Source organism: Cervus canadensis, chromosome 16, assembly GCF_019320065.1.
Source record: "Cervus canadensis isolate Bull #8, Minnesota chromosome 16, ASM1932006v1, whole genome shotgun sequence".
In the NCBI taxonomy this organism is placed as follows: domain Eukaryota; kingdom Metazoa; phylum Chordata; class Mammalia; order Artiodactyla; family Cervidae; genus Cervus; species Cervus canadensis.
Genome location: NC_057401.1, coordinates 33700529 through 33719414, shown reverse-complemented (window position 1 = coordinate 33719414; position 18886 = coordinate 33700529). Strand labels below are relative to the sequence as shown.

The 18886-nt window shown below is 32.5% G+C and overlaps 1 protein-coding gene across 3 annotated transcripts in view; it reads right to left on the bottom strand.

The window, feature by feature from the left end:
- RICTOR (RPTOR independent companion of MTOR complex 2) overlaps positions 1-18886 on the bottom strand; it is a 126840-nt gene that overhangs the window by 55214 nt on the left and 52740 nt on the right. For all 3 annotated transcript variants that reach the window (XM_043488494.1, XM_043488496.1, XM_043488497.1), the window contains 5 exons: positions 16647-16711; positions 15700-15831; positions 9662-9725; positions 3985-4111; positions 1354-1523 (listed from right to left, as the gene is read on the bottom strand). In XM_043488494.1, the coding sequence (XP_043344429.1) occupies positions 1354-1523; positions 3985-4111; positions 9662-9725; positions 15700-15831; positions 16647-16711 (558 nt within the window). The remainder of the gene's footprint in view (positions 1-1353; positions 1524-3984; positions 4112-9661; positions 9726-15699; positions 15832-16646; positions 16712-18886) is intronic.

Below are 18886 nucleotides of genomic sequence, written 5' to 3'. Positions count from 1 at the left end.
ATCTTGTTAAAGAAAAAAGAACTAACATTTGTAAAAAAACAAGAGAGAAGCAAAGATGGTAGTGTACTTAAAAAGTTTACCGTATTCTTTGAGGGTTTTTTCATATACACAAAGGCTTTGCTAATCTGCTGTACGATTATAGAGGTAAAAAAAAAAAACCAAGTCTATACACATCTTTTTTATTGTGATCATCTCTCCAATCTTAAAAGCAGTTTCCCCACTTGCTAAAGAAAAAACTTAAAGCAAAATACACTATGAAATATCAAAAATACCAGCTCATTCCCACTGGACGCCCATGAATAACGTATTTAAAATCATTTATTAAGGAAAAAATTGTACTGAAATTTGTTAATGATACAAGCTAATGTCAATTTTATAGTATCAAAATATTTCTAGTAGCCCTAATAAAACCAGAACTATAACATTTAAGACAAGTTTCATAAAATGATCTAAACAGGCAAAACAGGGAACAATAAATCTTTCATAATTTGCATAATTTCACACCCAAATACAAACATAGTAAGCTTACTCTGAATAATGTCTGCAATGGACAACAATGTAATATTGAATATATTCACACAAATAAACTATAAGAATACAGTCTGTGGGAATTCTCTGGTGGTTCAGAGGTTAGGACTCTGCACTCTACTGCCAAGGGCCCAGGTTCAATACCTGGTCAGAGAACTAAGATCTCACAAGCTACAAGGCAAGGCCAAAAATGATGGGGTCGGGGGTGCGGGGGGAAGAAAGAACACAGTTTGTGATAATTTTATTCCAAACTCTACTAACAGCTTATTATAGAAAAATAGCCTTACTATTTTAGACTAACTGAAAAAACAACACTGAATTAGTAAAAACAAAAAACTTAGTGTGTTTTTAAAAAGATATTTATTCTATTTCTTTCAATTGTATATGGCCATTAGTTGCCAACAAGTGCTCCCAAGTTCAGAAAATTTTAGCATGGTTTAATAAATAAATAGTATATATTTAGCAGGAGCTATTCCCACACAATTAACACACTACAGTCCTTAAAAAGAAACTGTCTTCTTAAATAAACAGGTAAATGTCTATGAAACCTTAACTGTGCTCAAATTTGCTCACTCAAGTTTTCACAAATAATAAAAAAATGAATAAACTTCACATGTTGATGAAATATTCTTGAGAATTCTTTCAATTCAATCCAAATTGAATGAGTGATAAAATATTGCTGGAATAAGCCAAACTTATTAATTTAGGTTTAATAATTAATGCTGTGCTGCATCTATTCACTTTAAAATTTCAAATAAAATTTCAAAGTAAGAGTACGTATTTAAAGTCATATTTTAAAATTACAAGAGAATAATAAGTTCCTACCTCTAATTCTACATCAGCTCGTACATACTGTCGGGTCTTTGGATGATTAAGAAGGTGCAAAATTGTAGTTATGAGAGCCTCATTTATTCGACTTAATTGGCAATCAATCACATTTTTCAAGATGGTGTTCAGTCCACCTCGAAGGGCAACCACCTCTGGATTCTGAAGTGCTAAAATAAAAAAGAAAAACTTAACATATTATATCGGGGATAATTAATAAATAATCAGAAATCTGGGGTTTTATTTTAAAACTGAGCTTTCTGACTGAAAAAAACTTTCTACTCATTTAAAAGGACACATGGATAACTTATCTAATAACTGCTTAGTCGCTCAGTCGTGTCCGACTCTTGTGATCCCATAGACTGTAGCCTTTCAGGCTCCTCTCTCCATGGGATTCTCCAGGCAAGAACACTGGAGTAGGCTGCCATTTCCTTCTCCATACCTAACATGATGATGAACACATTTAAAGCACACACGTATGTGTGTGTGCATACAAAGAGAATGCCTAATCTCTGAAGTAAGGGAGGAATTTCTGAGCTTAAAATCTAAAGTGAAATTACAAATCAGCTAGAAGATTTGAAACAAATAAAGGGCTAATCTTTCCCCTATATAAAGAACTCCTGGCAATTGACAGGAAAGAATTATTCAGTAAAACATGGACAAAAACTTTTTTTCTTAGTGTCGCTGAATTGTTTTTTTCATATCCTTTGTCCATGAAAAAGAGTCAATAGTTGCTTACCCTTACATATAGAAAACTTCAGAAAGCGTGCTGGGATAATTGAATAAACATTTGAAAAAAAATTGAGTTTATCAATATTAAACCAGAGTCTATTTCCTGAGAGATTTAAAACTGAAATGTTAACCATGAATTCATTTAAAGCACACACGTGTGTGTGTGTGTGCATACAAAGAGAATGCCTGATCTTTGAAGTGAGGGAGGAATTGACTCTTTTTCATTTTTTTCTCTCCCAATAACCTAGTTTAAGATTTTTTTAAATACATGTGGGAAAAAAAAAACCTTCCCCTCCATTTCTTATTTATCAAAAACGTTCTCATAGTAGTATTTTAATTATTTCGCTTTATGTAGGTATATGTGTGTTTATATATTTAAAATGTTCCTTTCATTTTAAAAATTGCTAAATTTACACATTTTAATGCTCTCAATCTGATTACACTTTATGAGAATTATTTGTTCTTTGAAACAATATTTTAAGACAGAAGTGAATGAGTCTTTTTTGGAGGCAATTAATTCATCAAGTACTTCTATGATTTGTGATCCATCATGTGTTCTACTTTAAGTCAACTGGAAATTAAAATCTTTGAAAATCCATTCATTTCAATAAGATTTTCAATTATATAAAAAGTTTATCTCATACTTTCCAAAACTCCTATTACATTCTCTTCCTTATCCTATTAACCTTTCTCTGATCTTTGCATTTTTCAAACAATAGTATATGTTTCCCTATCTATGTATCTAAAACAATAGTGTCTGTGTATCATTTTCTTCCTCCAGTTAACACAGATTAGATTAAATTATCTTGTTCACTAAGACTGAAAATCATTATTGCTTTCCTTTTGCTTATCTTAAAACTGACTTTTTTTTCTTCTTTTTCTATTTCTTGGGTTCACTCACTATTTTCATTATGTTTTGCATAATTATAAAAGTATCTTCTAATGAAAAGTTAACTTGAGTATATGACTTTCCAGGAATCCCACTTATTGATAGGTAGTCAAGTTTTCATGATTTTTTAAAAATTTCCTTAATCAAACTTCTGACTTTCTCTTTAAACCAACAGGTATCGTGGACAGTATTCTTTAGACTCTCAATTAAAGGCTTGGCTCTTCTGTTCCTTTAAATTTTATTTATTTATTTATTTAATCTAGAATGAATGTAACCTATACCATTTGGGTGGGGAAAAATATGATCTCTTGTCATTTAAAATTATATTTTTTTGGTTATAAGGGAGGTTTAACTTTTAAACTTTAAAATATTTTGATTAGCCATGCATTTCTTTGAGAACTACTTATTTTTCCTACTGATCTGTATATAAATAAGGTCTTTACCTATCATGTTTGTCATATTTACTTTTTCTTTGTTCTGGCATTGCATGTTTTCTTATCCTCTTATAATAAAATCTACAGCTGATGAAATGTTTGATTTCTTTCGATAATTCAAAACTCCCTTTCCTTACAATTATAAAAATAGTCATCCATTTTTCTCCCTCTATTTTCCAAATTTAACTCTTTAATCCCATATTTAGAATTCTTTTTTTTAATGTTAGGGAATTGTTTTTCATTCACATCAAGATACACAGTGTGGTTAACTAATGTCTGAGAATCACACTTTAAGAGATTTTATTCTAATTACTGGAATTTGGACAATTCCTTTATCTTAAATTTCATGATGAGTAAAACTTTTAAAATTTGTAGAATTTAAATGTCTCTTTGAAATAATCTGTTTAAACAGCAAGTCCACTACTTCCCTATCAGGAATGTCCTACTTTTTCATATTCTTATTTTTAACCAATTTTTTCATATTCTTATTTTTAACCAATTTTTAATTTGCATTAAAAAATGTTATATATTCTTTCTAAAATACTGTATTTTTATTACTCAAAGAATAATTCTGACCTAGTTCACAGATAATGGCAATGCATGCTCGAACCATTCTGTCTCTTTCTTGAAGTCCATCATTTCCAACTGCTATTAATGAGTTGGCCACAGAGCTAGGAAACAAGGAAGCATTCACAGTAATCATCTGTAACAGGGAGAAATCAGAAAAAGAAATTATTTCCTAATACATTTTTTAAACCTATCTTGTTCAGACAGAGGTGTTTAAGACCACAGAATATTTTTAAGACCAAGGCATCAATTTTAATCTTCTGCTTCATATGAACATGTCAAAGGGCTAATACAACAGATAGTTGATACAATAAATGTTAATAATCATTACCATGGAAAACAGTGTTGGCTTTTTTCCCATAGTAGTCCAGACTATAAATTAGTTGACTAACAAGATATAATCTTTCAGAGACTCTAAGGTCCTCCAGAATAGGAGCTTATTCTAGAGGAGAAAAGGGACTTTTGTTGTTGTTGTTCAATCGCTAAGTCTTATCTGACTCTTTGCAACCCTATGAATTGCAGCATGCCAGGCTCCCCATGAACAGAATGAAAAGGCAAAAAGAAAAAAAGCTTAATTCTATTTTAAACAACTTTTCAGCAACCAGACAAACGAAACCAGTGGTGACAATAGCTGTCAACGTACTTCTGTACTATTACATTCCTGACCCTTTCTTCATATATAATCACCACTACATCCTATCAATTTACCTCATTAACCCAATTCTTTTCACTTTCAAACTCTGATTTGGGCCCTCATTCTTTCTTATTTTGACTGCAGTAAAATGAAACACAATAATCCCCCATCTCTAACTATCATTTGTTGCCACACTGAATGGCAAAGTTTAATAATCCATATTCTATTTTTTTTTAAAGTCTTCATTTTCTTTCGGATTGTTGTGGCGACTGCTCTCAGCTTTTAGAGGCCACCCTTAGATCCTGGTCATGGGGAGCTCACTTATGATTATTTGCTATTTCAGAGCAGGCAGGAATCCCTCCATAATCTATTTCTAATATTTCAAAAACTGTGCTGGAAACATTATACCCCTGGTGATAAAAACTTTTGTTGAATCTCACTTTAAATGAAAAGTTTAATTGGCAATAACATTTGGAATACTGAAAACAGATAACATATATCTTCCATTTGGAAAACAAGGAAAAATTATGTAGTTGTTACTGTTTAATAAATAAAAGACTATTTGTTAGATGAAGTATTTCAAAACAACAGGTCCTTAGAGTGGGAGTAGATGAAAATGTTTTCTTCAGTTTGGGTGGTAATAAATATTGGGGATAATCAACCTGTCCTAGATGTAACTATATTCAGAATTCTTCTGAAAAATAAGACTTGTATCATGACACAATTAGAGGATACAATATAACTAAATTAATACAGTTAGGTCCTTTAGAGATTCAAATGATAGATCTATGTTGGGTAGAGTACTTGTAAATGTATGACAAGGTTCATATGAAATTACAGAATATTGCTCCATGACATAAAATATACAAGTGTGCAATAATTTTTCTATAAAAACTTCCACATTTGTTTCTAAACAGTATCTTTCATTAATTAAAAATGTTGGAGAAGAAAGGAAAATGGTATAATAAACTGATCTTTCTGGGTGAGAAAATTCTCATATCCTATGACTATAATTTGTATTTTAATACTTACGGATCTATTATTACACTTATAAGACTATAAGATGTATGAACATATTCTAAAAAGAGCTGGCTAGAAGCCAGGCCAACTGGCTTTCAGGGCCAAATCTAACATTAATAAACCGTTACCTTGGGAAATCAGTCCTCTTAATGCCTTAGTTTTCTCATTTGTAAATGAGGATGCATATGATCCAATGATTTCTAGAATTTCAAATATTAAATTCTAATCTATGAATCTCAAGTGTAGTGCTATAAAATGGGCATCTGTAATTTAAAAGTTTTTACAGATGAAACCATTCTTATTTTCCAGGAAAAAAATACATGCAAAGAAACTCTTAAATTCTGTATAAATTGGAGGATGTTTTTCTTACAAATCAATGAGCAATCAGTGAGGGAAAAGTCATTCAATTTAATATCTGTTGAAATAAAAGTTTAATCATCTCTTGATAGAACAGATATATATATGTAACAAATATAATATCATAAGTATGTAATAAATTTGTAGAACTGTTATAAAGGAAATTTCAGAAACACTGACTTTTCTAGCGGAAATATTTATAATTTCAGCTAAGACTGTAAGATGAATATAATGTAGAAAGGGGTGGAAATGAAAAGAGTAGGACACAGGGAATGATCATAACAGTGGTGAAAGGCAGCTTGTCTAAAGCTAATGGCATAATGAGATAGGTCATAACTAGCTGGCCAAAAAGTGAGCTCTGAATGTCAAGATAAGCAGGTTGTGCTTAATACCAAGAGGATTCATGAGCCAGTGCAGGTTTGGAAATTTGGAAAACTGGGTTTTTCACTCTGGTTTAGCCAATATCTTGCTGTGTATCAAGGGCAAGTGATTCCTTTAACTGAATCCCTTTCAACTATTTTTAAAAAATCTGTGATATATTAAATTCATGAATGTTGAACGTGAAAGTCGCTCAGTTGTGTCCAACTCTTTGTGACCCCATGGACTATACAGTCCATGGAATTCTCCAGGCCAGAAAACTGGAGTGGGTAGCCTTTCCCTTCTCTAGGGGATCTTTCCATCCCAGGAATCAAACCCAGGTCTCCTGCATTACAGGCAGATTGTTTACCAGCTGAGCCACAAGGGAAGCCCAGTAAATTCATACTGTATGAATAAAGAAATGATGTATGAATAATAGCATAATTAGGCAGGAAGTAAGAGCTTCCCTAGTGGTTCAGTTGGTAAAGAATCCGCCTGCAATGCAGGAGACTTCCTACAATGCAAGAGACCTGGCTTTGATCCTTGGGTCAGAAGATCCCTGGAGAAGGAAATGGTAACCCACTCCAGTATTCTTGCCTGGGAAATCCCATGAACAGAGTGTCCTGGCAGAGTACAGTCCATGGATTCACAAGAGTCAGATAGGACTTCGCAACTAACCCACCACCAAGAAGAATTTAAAAGAGTAGCAAGGGCTGCTCAGTGGGAAGATAATAATAGAAAATGAGAGAGGTAAGAATCAGGAAGGATTATCTGGATTAGAGAGAGGAAAAAAAAAAATTAAACACATTGGAAAAAAAAACCAGCAAACAAAAAAAATCCCTAAATGAATGAAACAGGTGAAAAAGAAGAAAAAGTAACATGGGTATTCTGAATTATTCATAAAGCAAGTTATCCAAAAGCAACAGGTGTTTTTGCTTTTCCTTTAAAATATAAAAGATTAATTGTTGTTTAGTCACTAAATCGTGTCTGACTCTTGCAACCCCATGGACTACAGCCTGCCAGGTTCCTCTGTCCATGGGATTTCCCAGGCAGGAACACTGGGGTGGGTTGTCATTTCCTTCTCCGGGGATCATCCCGACCTGGGGACTGAATACAAGTCTCTGGTACTGCAAGTAGATTCTTTACCACTAAGCCACCCGGGAAGCATACAACATTAATACTTTCACTGAAAACTTAAAAACTGTTCTAAATGCAAACAAAAAACCCACAGTTGACCTAGCAATTATATTATTAACATTAATTTCTACTAACTCAGTTGCCAAGATGTTGCTGCAAAAAAGAAATACATGCTTTGATTGTTAAAAGTATTAGTGAAATTATAGTTCCTCTGGCCAATAGAGGCCACTGTTCAGTCAGCAAGCATGCTTTCCCTTTTAAACTAACTGCTTTTAGCTAAACCAAGGAGCCCCGCGACACAACTCTCGCTTTGAGCCTGTTTTTACTACCAGGTACAAGCAATTTTCCTGTCCTTGGATCCACAAATGATACCTGCCTCAAATTACTCTGTTCTTTAAAAGATAACAAAATTATATTTTTGTTATGGCATTACTAAATTGTTTCAAGGGTCTGTTTATTTTTACTGGGCTATTTACAGATTAAATGGTAACTTACAAAAAACACTGAACAAAACTGAAAGAAAATACTTAGTGAATAATTCAAAGAAGCTGAATTGAATCCATTTGGGTTTGTGTTTTCACCTGAATGCAGTTTCTAAGGCAGCAACTGTCAAGTTGTGGTACAGAAAACTGACAGTCCCTAGGATATTTTCAGAGATTCTGCAAAGTCAAAACTATTTTCATAGTAATTCAAAAATATTATTTGTCTTTTTTACTCTCACAAGTACATATGGAATTTTTCCAGAGGCTTCAATGCACGTGAAATCACAAGAGATTGGATACAGAAGCAAATATGACAATCCAGCTATCTTCTATCAGGACAAACACTACAGAAATTTGTATAAATCTAAAATAATGCCGCTCTAGTCATTAATTTTCTTTTTGAAAAAGTTATTTTTGTTTACTTATAATGAGTTTATTTTTAATATATTAATATACTTTTAAATTTCTCACTTTAAATTCCTAGTAAGATAAATACTGACATACATAACTCAAATAACCAAAGAGTTATTCTAGGTTTTTCAGAAACATATTTTGTTTTTTTATCTTGAATTCTCAAAATTACTGCAGTAGGAAAGATTGTATGAGTAAGTAAGGAACCATAAATCTAATTTTTAAATTTAAATATGAAGAGTCAAATCATGATGCCAACATAACAATTTTTACCCTATAACAAACTTTTTTTAGAATCTATCTCCAATATCATGCTTAACTAGAACTACAAGTTTCTTTGAAGACAACTCATCCATTTGCTTCTTCCTTACTATGCTCACCTGTGGGTACTATTACTAACCATAAGCTGGACAACTGGAAGAAAAAGGAAAAAGAGGGGATCAAGTTAATGCACAAACTCAACATTCTGCAATTCTGGAACATGTGCTGAATTCAAAAGTAGGGAAAGAGGAGAAGAGCTAAAAAATGTTAACTGCTAATTTTAGATATTTTTACATTAAAACAAACATATACTGCATGAGCCTTACAAATTTTTAAGATGAAACATGATACTTCAGAATGAAAGAGGATAAAATTCTTACATAAGCCTTACCCTAACCAAATTAACTCTCAATTCAGTCTATTCCTCTGCCATTTGGGTATCATATTAACAATTAAAAAAAAACTCTTGGAAAGCCTATCATTAGAAGCACTATGGATTATCCTCAACATCTTCTTTTGCAGAGTTTAGATTTTGACCTTTTATTCTGTACAATGGCCTGAATTCTTTACTGCAACTGTCTACTGATGTATCCAAATTCATCTTCAAAACAACCAGCTGGCAATTCCTTTGACATTCATTTAAACTGATTTAACCCCAAGTATATAATTAAGATAAAACAGGGGCGCCACACAAGTAATCCTCTTTCTCCAATAACATATCAGAGCAATAATTTCTTTATATGTCTAATAAAGGAAGAAATATTCTTTACAATGGACATTTTATAAAAAAAAAAAATACTATCCCAGCTATACCCAATCACATAGAATAATTACACAAAATATCTATGCTTACCTTGAAGTCTGATAGACCTTATTTAACTCCTATCATTTCAACAAAATAAAAATGTTTAATGAGAATTCAGTCTTTAAATTTTAACAGATTTCACAAGACAGTCTAAATCTAAAACTGTAAAATGCATAACATGAAAACCATAAATCTGCCTTTACTCTCAGACATGGAGCCTACCTTTCTGACTAATCGAAGTGCTTGTGTCCTCTCTACCTCGTTGCTCTGCTGTATGTCAATGCACCTAAAGAATATATAAAATATTTAATTATTGATAAAAATCTTATTAAATTTTTGTATAATACCATGATCAGACAGACCCATTTTCATGTCAATACAGTATTTTTAAATGTTAATATATTTAATTTTTCAGTACCAGCAGATATTTAATTTAATACCTCCAGTGATAAATACTTGTTATAAATCAAAACTATTTCATTTAAAACTCCAAGAAAGAATATAGTAAGTAATTTACAGAATTATCTACATCTATACAGAAATAAACATATTTAAAAAGCAAAATATCAGAAATCTACTGAAAGAGATATTCACCTATTTTTGATAAAAGTTCACAGATATTTTTAAAAAACTGTGAAGGAAAAATATTTCAAGCCTACGTTTTAGTTTAATTGTGATTTTAACCGCAGCCTAAATTTTGCATGTTATGACTACACTAAAAGTCTTACATTAGTCATAATAACTTTATTTTACTAAAATATAATTTGAAATGTGAAGGGACTTCAAAAATTAATGCTCAAATATCATTTAACTGACATTTCTCTGTAAAGTTCATTAAATTATTCAATTTCTAAAGAGCTTTGGTTTATGTGGCAGAATAATTCATTCTTACTTATGTTTAGACAGTTCACTATTCTAATCAACATATTATATATTTATAAATAGATAACTTGCTATTCAAAAAGCATTTCTGCTATCTGAATATAATTAATCTAAAACAATTTTATCAAAAAGTAAACAGACACAGAATTCTATTTCTGGCCACAAAAGATCTGAACAATCCTCCTGCCAAAGATAACTATAAAGGTTAAATATGTTACTTTATAAAGCAACTGCGAAAAGGGCAATGGATAATAATCCCTGGAAAAAAGCGCAAGCTCCATATTCACTCGGGTTTTGTATCTGGGTACACTTGTCAATTCCCAGTTTTAAGTGAATAGGGTCCTAAAAAAAAAAACAAAAATCTTGCTGTACTGTGTAGAGAGACTGAACTCTGGCGCACCCAAAGTGGCTGGGACTTGGGGGAAAAGTCTCAGAGAAAAGAAAATAGAAGAGTAAGCAAGAATCTGCATGCAATCTTCTTTCCAAGATATTTGCCAATTTCTATGTTATGCAAATGCAGGGTTAAAGTCCAAAAAACCAAGCAAAAGGCTACAGCTGAGCAGCCAAAGAACTGAGCAGACATTTTAGCAGGTATATAATACTGTAAGAAAGCTGTTAGGGCTCAAGGCTGATCAAGATGAAGAGGTTCTGCTAAATATTCACATTTTCACTTGAGATTCTCAATAGACACTTCCTACCCAAGGCAAGGGAAAAAACAAATTTTAGCAGAATCAGTGTAATAAATCAACACTCCAGAATAAAGCATAAGTCTATAAATAACATGATCCAAGAGCCAAAACCTTTTAATATACAACGTTCACATCCAATCACGTAATAATATGAAAGATGTTTTAAGACAATAAAAAAAAAAAAGAGGTCAAGTAGCCAAAATCCAAGAAAATAACACCAGAAACAAAACTCAAATGATTCACATATTGGAATTGTTGTATGAGATCTACAAATAACTATGACTATTATGTCCAAGAAAATAAATAAAGCAGAGATCTAGAATGTTTAAGTAAGAGTAAAATATAAATCACAGAAATATAGTAACTTAAATTCAAAATTCAAGAGACTGATTTACTAACACAATGGAAGAAAAAAAAAGCACAGGTTAGCAGAAAGCACAAAGGTTAGCAACAACGAACACTGAAAACAATGTTACAGTCAGGGCGTCAGAGACACGCGGGACAGTGTAAAGATTCCACACTGTATAGCTGGAGTATCAGGGGATAGGAGGGAAAAGTAACAGAAAAGTCTTTAAAGTAGCCAAAGGAGAAAAAGACATTATCACCTAAAAGAAGCAAGGAGAGAAACTACTTACTTAGAAACAAAATCCAGAACACAGTAACTTAAAGCACTGAAAAATAGTAACTGATCAAAAAAAATAGCCTTCAAGTGGGAAGGTAGAGGATTTATAGACAAAATATGAAAGATTTCAACTCCAGTATACCTAAACTACAAGAAAACAGTAATGGGAATTCAAAAAAGTGACCCAAGATAGAAGTGTAGAAATGCAAGAAGGAGGAATACTGGAATGAGTAAATAACATAGGTAAATATCAAGAGTTCCAATTTAACACAATTAACAGGACTGTCCTGTGGGTTTACAAATATATATATAGAAATAAAAATGTAACATGACAAAAGACAAGAGGGGAGATTATATGGTCAAACTGTAAGAGGTTCTGGCTGTAATAAAAGTGATAAACCTTAATATACCAAGGATAAATGTAATCTCTAGGGCAACTGCTAAAGAAGAAAAGGCTTTAAAGCCAATACATTAATAGAAGAGGAAAAAAAAAATATCTTGACCTTTCCCCAAAGAAGCAAAAAAGGACAAATGCAAGACCAAAGAATAAATGTGACAAGCAGAATATGAACAGCAAGATAGTCAAGTCAAATATATGTGAAAAATAATAGCAAGATGACAAACTCATAAACATAATTACATTAGATAAAGCCCATAGACCCTGCATATGAAAAACCACTAGACATAGTCTAAATATGCCAATCAAAAGACAAAAATGGTCAAATTAAATTTTTAAAAAATACTTATGATGTTAACAGGAGAGAAACTTAAATTTTTAAGAAAAAGAAAAACAAAGTGAAAGGACAAAAAAGGATATATTGTGCAAACCCTAAATAAAAGAAATAAAAAGAAAGTTAGTATAGCTATCTTAGTATCAGATAACAAGAACACTCATAAAAGAAGTATTACTAGAAATAGACACATTTTTGTAACTATAAAACAATTAGCCCAAAGAGAAGGTTTAACAATTCTAAATATGAATGCAATAACAAAGCTTCAAAATATATAAGGAACTGACAGAGGAAGTAGAAAATCTGAATAGTATTATGCCAGTAAACAAATAAAAAAACTGATGTCATAGTATTAAAACTTCCTTAAAAATAAAAAACCACAGGCCCAGACAGATTCACTGGTGAATTCTACTGATCATGTACGGTAAAAAACAGTATATTAGATAAGTTTTTATAAAAATTCTTCCAGAGAATATATATAAAGAGAGAAATATTTCAAAAGTTGTTTTATAAACATACTCTTGATACCAAGATCAAACAAGATTAGAAAAATAGAAAATAGGCCAATACCTCTCATAAGCATAATTGCAAACATTTTTCCACAAACTATTAGCAAATCAAATATAATTAAAAATAAAATAAAAAGACAATGAGCAAATGGTGTTTACCTCAGGAATGCAAACAAAGAACATAAAGAAATCCACTAAACATCTACATCAAGTATCATAAACAATGGCAAAAGCCGAACAATTTCAACTTGAGTTCAGGAGCAAAACAATTATCCAATTACCATTTCTAGTCAGTGCAATATTCTAACCAGCACAATAAGGAGGAAAAGAAAAACCTAAGAATTGGAAAGAAAGAAATAAAATGGTCATCAATTGCAACTAATACTAATGTGCATAGAAACTCTAATAAAATAACCTTAAAAACAATTAGAATTAAAAAATGAATTTAGCAAGATCACTGAGATAAGAATATACCAAAAGAAAGCCCTACAATTATTTTTCCACATGTTAGCAGAGAGAACTATGGAAAAAAAATTTTAATTACATTAACACTATCATGCAATAAATGCTTTAGGATAAACCTAACAAATGTGTGCAAGACCTCTGCTAGAAAACTACAAAATGTTGAGAGAATTTAAAGTTCCAAATAAATAAACATTGAGAAGATTTGATATTAAAATGTCAATTCACCCCAAATTTATCCAGAACTTCAATGCAATTACTATTAATACCTAGGAAAGTTTGACGGAAATGGACAAGCTGATTCTAAAATTCTTGTGGAAATAAGGAACTCAAAATAACCCAGAAACTTCTTTCCTCAAGGAGGACTTACACTAACAGATAACAACTTACTGTCAAGCTACAGACACTTAAAACTGGGAGAAACTCGAACTAGAACAGACAAACAGGCCAAATAAAGAACACAGGGAAAGCAAAAATAGATCCATGCTTAGCAATTATCTGACTTACAACAAAAATGAAACTAATTTAGAACACAAAAATCTTTTCACTAAATGCCTCTAATATTTATTGGATATTGATAAAAATGAATCATGACCTGACAATTATTTCAACATATAAGGAATAAACTCTTCAGAAGAGATCAAAGAGACCTCTCTTCCAAAGAAGACCAAACTCATTAACCATAAAATAAAAGACTGCTATATTGGATTTTATTAATTAAGAAGAGTAAGAAGACAAAGTAAACCGACTAGGAGAGGACATTCTCAATTAGTATACTCGAAAAGAATCATATCCAGAAGACATCAAGAACTCCTACACAAAAAGATAGACAATCCAATTTACAAATGAGCAAAAAACAAATAGGATATCCAAACAGTCAACAGGCAAATGAAAGGGAAACGGAAATTAAAAGCACAATGAAACTCACAATGAAAACCACAGCAAAAAAGGTATAATTAAAAACTGAAAATAGTAAATGCTGGTAAGAATATGGAGAGACTAGACACTCAAGTATTTCTGATAGGAATGGAAATGAGTACAACCACGTTGGAAAACTGCATGGCAGTGAAGGTGAAAGTGAAGTCACTCAGTTGTATCTGACTCTCTGCGACCCCATGGACTGTAGCCCACCAGGCTCCTCCATCCATGGGATTTTCCAGGCAAGAGTGCTGGAGTGGGTTGCCATTTCCTTCTCCAGAGGATCTTCCTGACCCAGGGATCGAACCCGGGTTTCCCACTTTGTAGGCTTTACTGTCTGAGCTGCCATGGAACTTATTACTAAAGTTAAATATACATAAAAACTTATCACCCAGCAATTCCACTCCTACATAGGTACCTAAAAGAAATGAGTACACAATATCCACCAACAACTTGTCCAACAAAGTTCAGGGCAGCTTTATTCAAAATAGTCAAACACTGAAAACAACCAAGAAAAAAAAATCAACAGAATAAATAAATTATACTCTATTTATAACATGAAATACTACATGGAATTTTTTTTTTTAAGATCAACATGGATAAATCTCACAGATAACATTAAGGAAAGAAAAGAGTAACATGTACTTCCAATATATGATACTCAAAAATAAGAAAATCTAGTCTAAAATGAGAACAGTCAGAGCAATGTTTACTACTGATTGGGGGACACAAGAGAACTTGATTGGGATACTGAAAATGTTCCATATCTTATTTGGGATAATAGGGTACTTGGTTGTACCTATTACAGGCTTTACACTAAAAGCCTGTAAAATTACAGGCTTTACACGAAAAATCTGTATACTTTATGATAGGTATGCTAAAACTTAATATATGATTTAAAAAACATAAAAAATGGAAATAGAACTGCCATATGACCCAGCAATCCCACTGCTGGGCATACACACCGAGGAAACCAGAATTGAAAGAGACACATTTACCCCAGTGTTCATCGCAGCACTGTTTATAACATCCAGGACATGGAAGCAACCTAGATGTCCATCAGCAGACGAATGGATAAGAAAGCTGTGGTACATATACACAATGGAGTATTACTCAGCCATTAAAAAGAATACATTTGATTCTGTTCTAAAGAGGTGGATGAAACTGGAGCCTAATATATAGAGTGAAGTAAGCCAGAAAGAAAAACACCAATACAGTATCCTAACGCATATATATGGAATTTAGAAAGACGGTAACGATAACCCTGTATGCCAGACAGCAAGAGAGACAGATATATATATATATATATATATATATATATAAAACAGTCTTTTAGACTCTGTGGGAGAGGGCGAGGGTGGGATGGTTTGGGAGAATGGCATTGAAACGTGTATATTTAAAAAATAAATAAAAAACATATAAAAACAGAGGGCTGTAAGAAAATTACCTAGCTATTAAATAGTCCACTTTCAATTTTAGCACCTTCTGCAGAATACTGGAGTCTTGGATGAGATACCGAAGAGCTCGAAGTCCTGCTGCCCGCACTTCCTTTGCTTCATTCAATAAAGCTAACCGCAAGCTGTGTGAAAACAAAAAGTCATGCTACATGAGTTTCAAATACACACAAAATTGTGGTATCAAATACTTCCTCAGCTGAAATAAGCAAAGCTACTCGTCATTTTACATATATAAAAATTATTCACTGTAAGCCATGGCACTTCACTAATGCTGTTTTTTAATTTGTGCCTCTTTGGTATATTCCTACCTTCTGTAGTTTATAAAAACAAAGGGAAATTATATATGCCTTTTCCAGGCTGTATCACATATGCCTTTACAATCTATCACTCTCTATTCACCTACCTGTTTCATTTGTTTCAAAGAATCATTGGTTTAAGCCAATAAATAAAAATGCTTTATAATGACAGTAGGAAGAGACTATTTATACCAATTTTAATTCCTAAGCATACCAAAAAGATGGCTATGAAACTGTAACACTGCCTTTCTTGGTAGGCTTGAGCAAATCAGGTTTGCCATAAGCACATGTTGTCTTAGGTGAGATGTAGAGATAATCATACAGGTTCTTCTTGCTCTTGGGAATAACATGAGAACTTTTACTCGTGTTTAATTTAGAAGTTAAGACTGTAGAAGTCCAGGTACTTTTCAACATGAGTTTTGATTATTTGTATTTGAAAATTATAAAATACCAATAAGAACAATAGGATAACAGTTCAAAATGTTAAAAATGCTGGAGATCCTGTATTTTTCTAACATTCACACAACTCTTTCTATAAAATCAATACAAGGTGCTACAGTAACCTATTTTTAGTTTAAAATTACTAAAACTGAAATTACTAAAATTCAGAAGGTATGAAAAGGGAACTGAACTATACTTACCAAATTATGATATCCTCATAGTTAAAACCCAGTTTTTCTTCACTGTGGCCAATATCACAAAGCAGCTGTCAGAAAAATAAAATAAGTATACAAAAATGCATTATGTTTTTGCCTACTTACACACATTACTTTTTCATACAGGAAAACAAGATCTTTGTCTTTAATAAAATTTTTAAAAATATATGTATGATTCAACTGCCAAAATATGAATATTTATATCTATCATCTAATTGTTTTTCTGACTTGACATTTCTAGATTTCGTGACTTTGTTTGAAAACTAAACAATTATTTTCTATTATTCTCCGTCCCCCCGCCCCCGGCATACTTCTACTGTTTTTAAAACTATTCTTTCAGTGGTTACCACTGAGATTACAACATGCATTTTTTTTAAATTACTATAGTCTAACAGAAGTTACTAGTTTACCATGTCCTCAATAAAAAGACTCTTTAAACACTTCATTTCCATTTATTCCTCTCACCTTTCCCTTTGTTTTTGTTTTTTCTACCTATCTTTTAAACCCTATAAAGTTACTTCTGTTTTCAGTTAGTTCAATTACCAATTTATATTTACTCTCAAATTCACAGCATTTCCATTATTCTTCACTCCAGTGATACCTTTATGGGGTCTTCTCTCTTCTCCATAATGAACCTTCAGTTCATTGTTGTTGATCTGTTTTACTGGTGTCTTCATTTGTTTTATAGTCAAGGTTGCTGGTAATGAATTCAGAACAATTTCAAGATGGCTTCCATTGTTTGTTGAGAAGTCTGATATCAGTCTTATTACTGGCTCCTAAGAAGGTCATATTCTTTTTTTTTTGTTCTCTATCTTTTGATTTTCGCATTTTAACTGTTCAAGTGTGGTTTTATCTGTATCCCTGCTTAGGGAAAACATAAATTTCTGAATCTCTAGGTTGATATATTTTATCAGTTTTAAAAAACTCTGCATATCTTCAAAATTACTTTTGGCCAATTCTCTCTCCCCTTTTTCTGATAACCCAAATGTTTGAAAATCTTTTTGGTATAGCACAAATCTCTAAGCCCTCGTTTTCTGTTTTCTCCTTTATCTTTCATTTCTGTCCTTTAGCTGGGTATTTTCTATTATCTTGTCTTCTGATATGTCTAATCTTCTATTATACCTATCCAGTGAGTTTTTAACTTGACATAATGTGTTTCCATTTGCTTTGTACACATCCAATATCATAATAAAAAATCATTTTTCACCTATTTTCTCCAGTTTCCTCTATGTTCTTGATATATTAACCACACTTTAAATATCATCTAAATGGATATGAATGACGTAGATAATCTCTGAGTCTGTTTTTATTATTTGTTTTTCCTTTTGTTCTGGTCATGCAGTCCTATCTTGGTGGATTCTATAATCTTTGTACATAAAAACTTGCAGAGATTCCTGATGACATCTTTCTCCACAAGGGGTTCACCCTTCTCTCTCTTCATGAGGCCAATGGACAACAGCAAGTTCAGATTAGGCTGCTGCCCTGGTAAGACTGAGTCATCCTCTGGTTTTCCCTTTCATCCCCTCCTTCCCCCAGGTTTCAACTAAAAGTTTGCTGTTCATGAGACCAATCTCAAGAGAATGACACATCTCATTTTTGCCTTATAAAAACATGAGGAGCTCCACCTTGATTTTCAAAGGTTTTCTACTTAGGATTTTAAGTTTCCCATCCCAGGATTCAACATATGTACTGAGGAAAGAATCTCCTTTACTTGATTTCCATAGGTATCCATCAAAAGCTCTGTGCTGTTTTTTCCATCTTTCAGCAATAGTACTCCTGGGATGAAAGTATGAATTTTTAGATTCCTGTCCACATTCCACATTAGTCAGTACTTCCCAGGTAAATATTGTTGGAGAAGTTAGCTCATTTCCACAAGATTCTTCTCTGAAGTCTTGGTTCCTACACCACTTATAGTCTGAGTAACTGCCTGATGCCTTCACACAGGCTCTCCTTGTTTTTGACCCAGTCTGTTTTGAAAATTTATCTAAAAGCTATATGCATACATGCTAAGTCACTTCAATCATGTCCAACTTTTTGCAACCCTATGGATTGTAGGATGCCAGGCTCCTCTGTCCATGGGATTTTCCAGGCAAGAATACTGGAGTAGGTTGCCATTTTCTTCTCCCAGGGATCTTCCCTAACGGGGGATGGAACCCGTGTCTCTTATGTCTCCTGCCTTGGCAAGCAGATTCTTTACCATTAGCGCCACCTGGGAAGTCCCATAA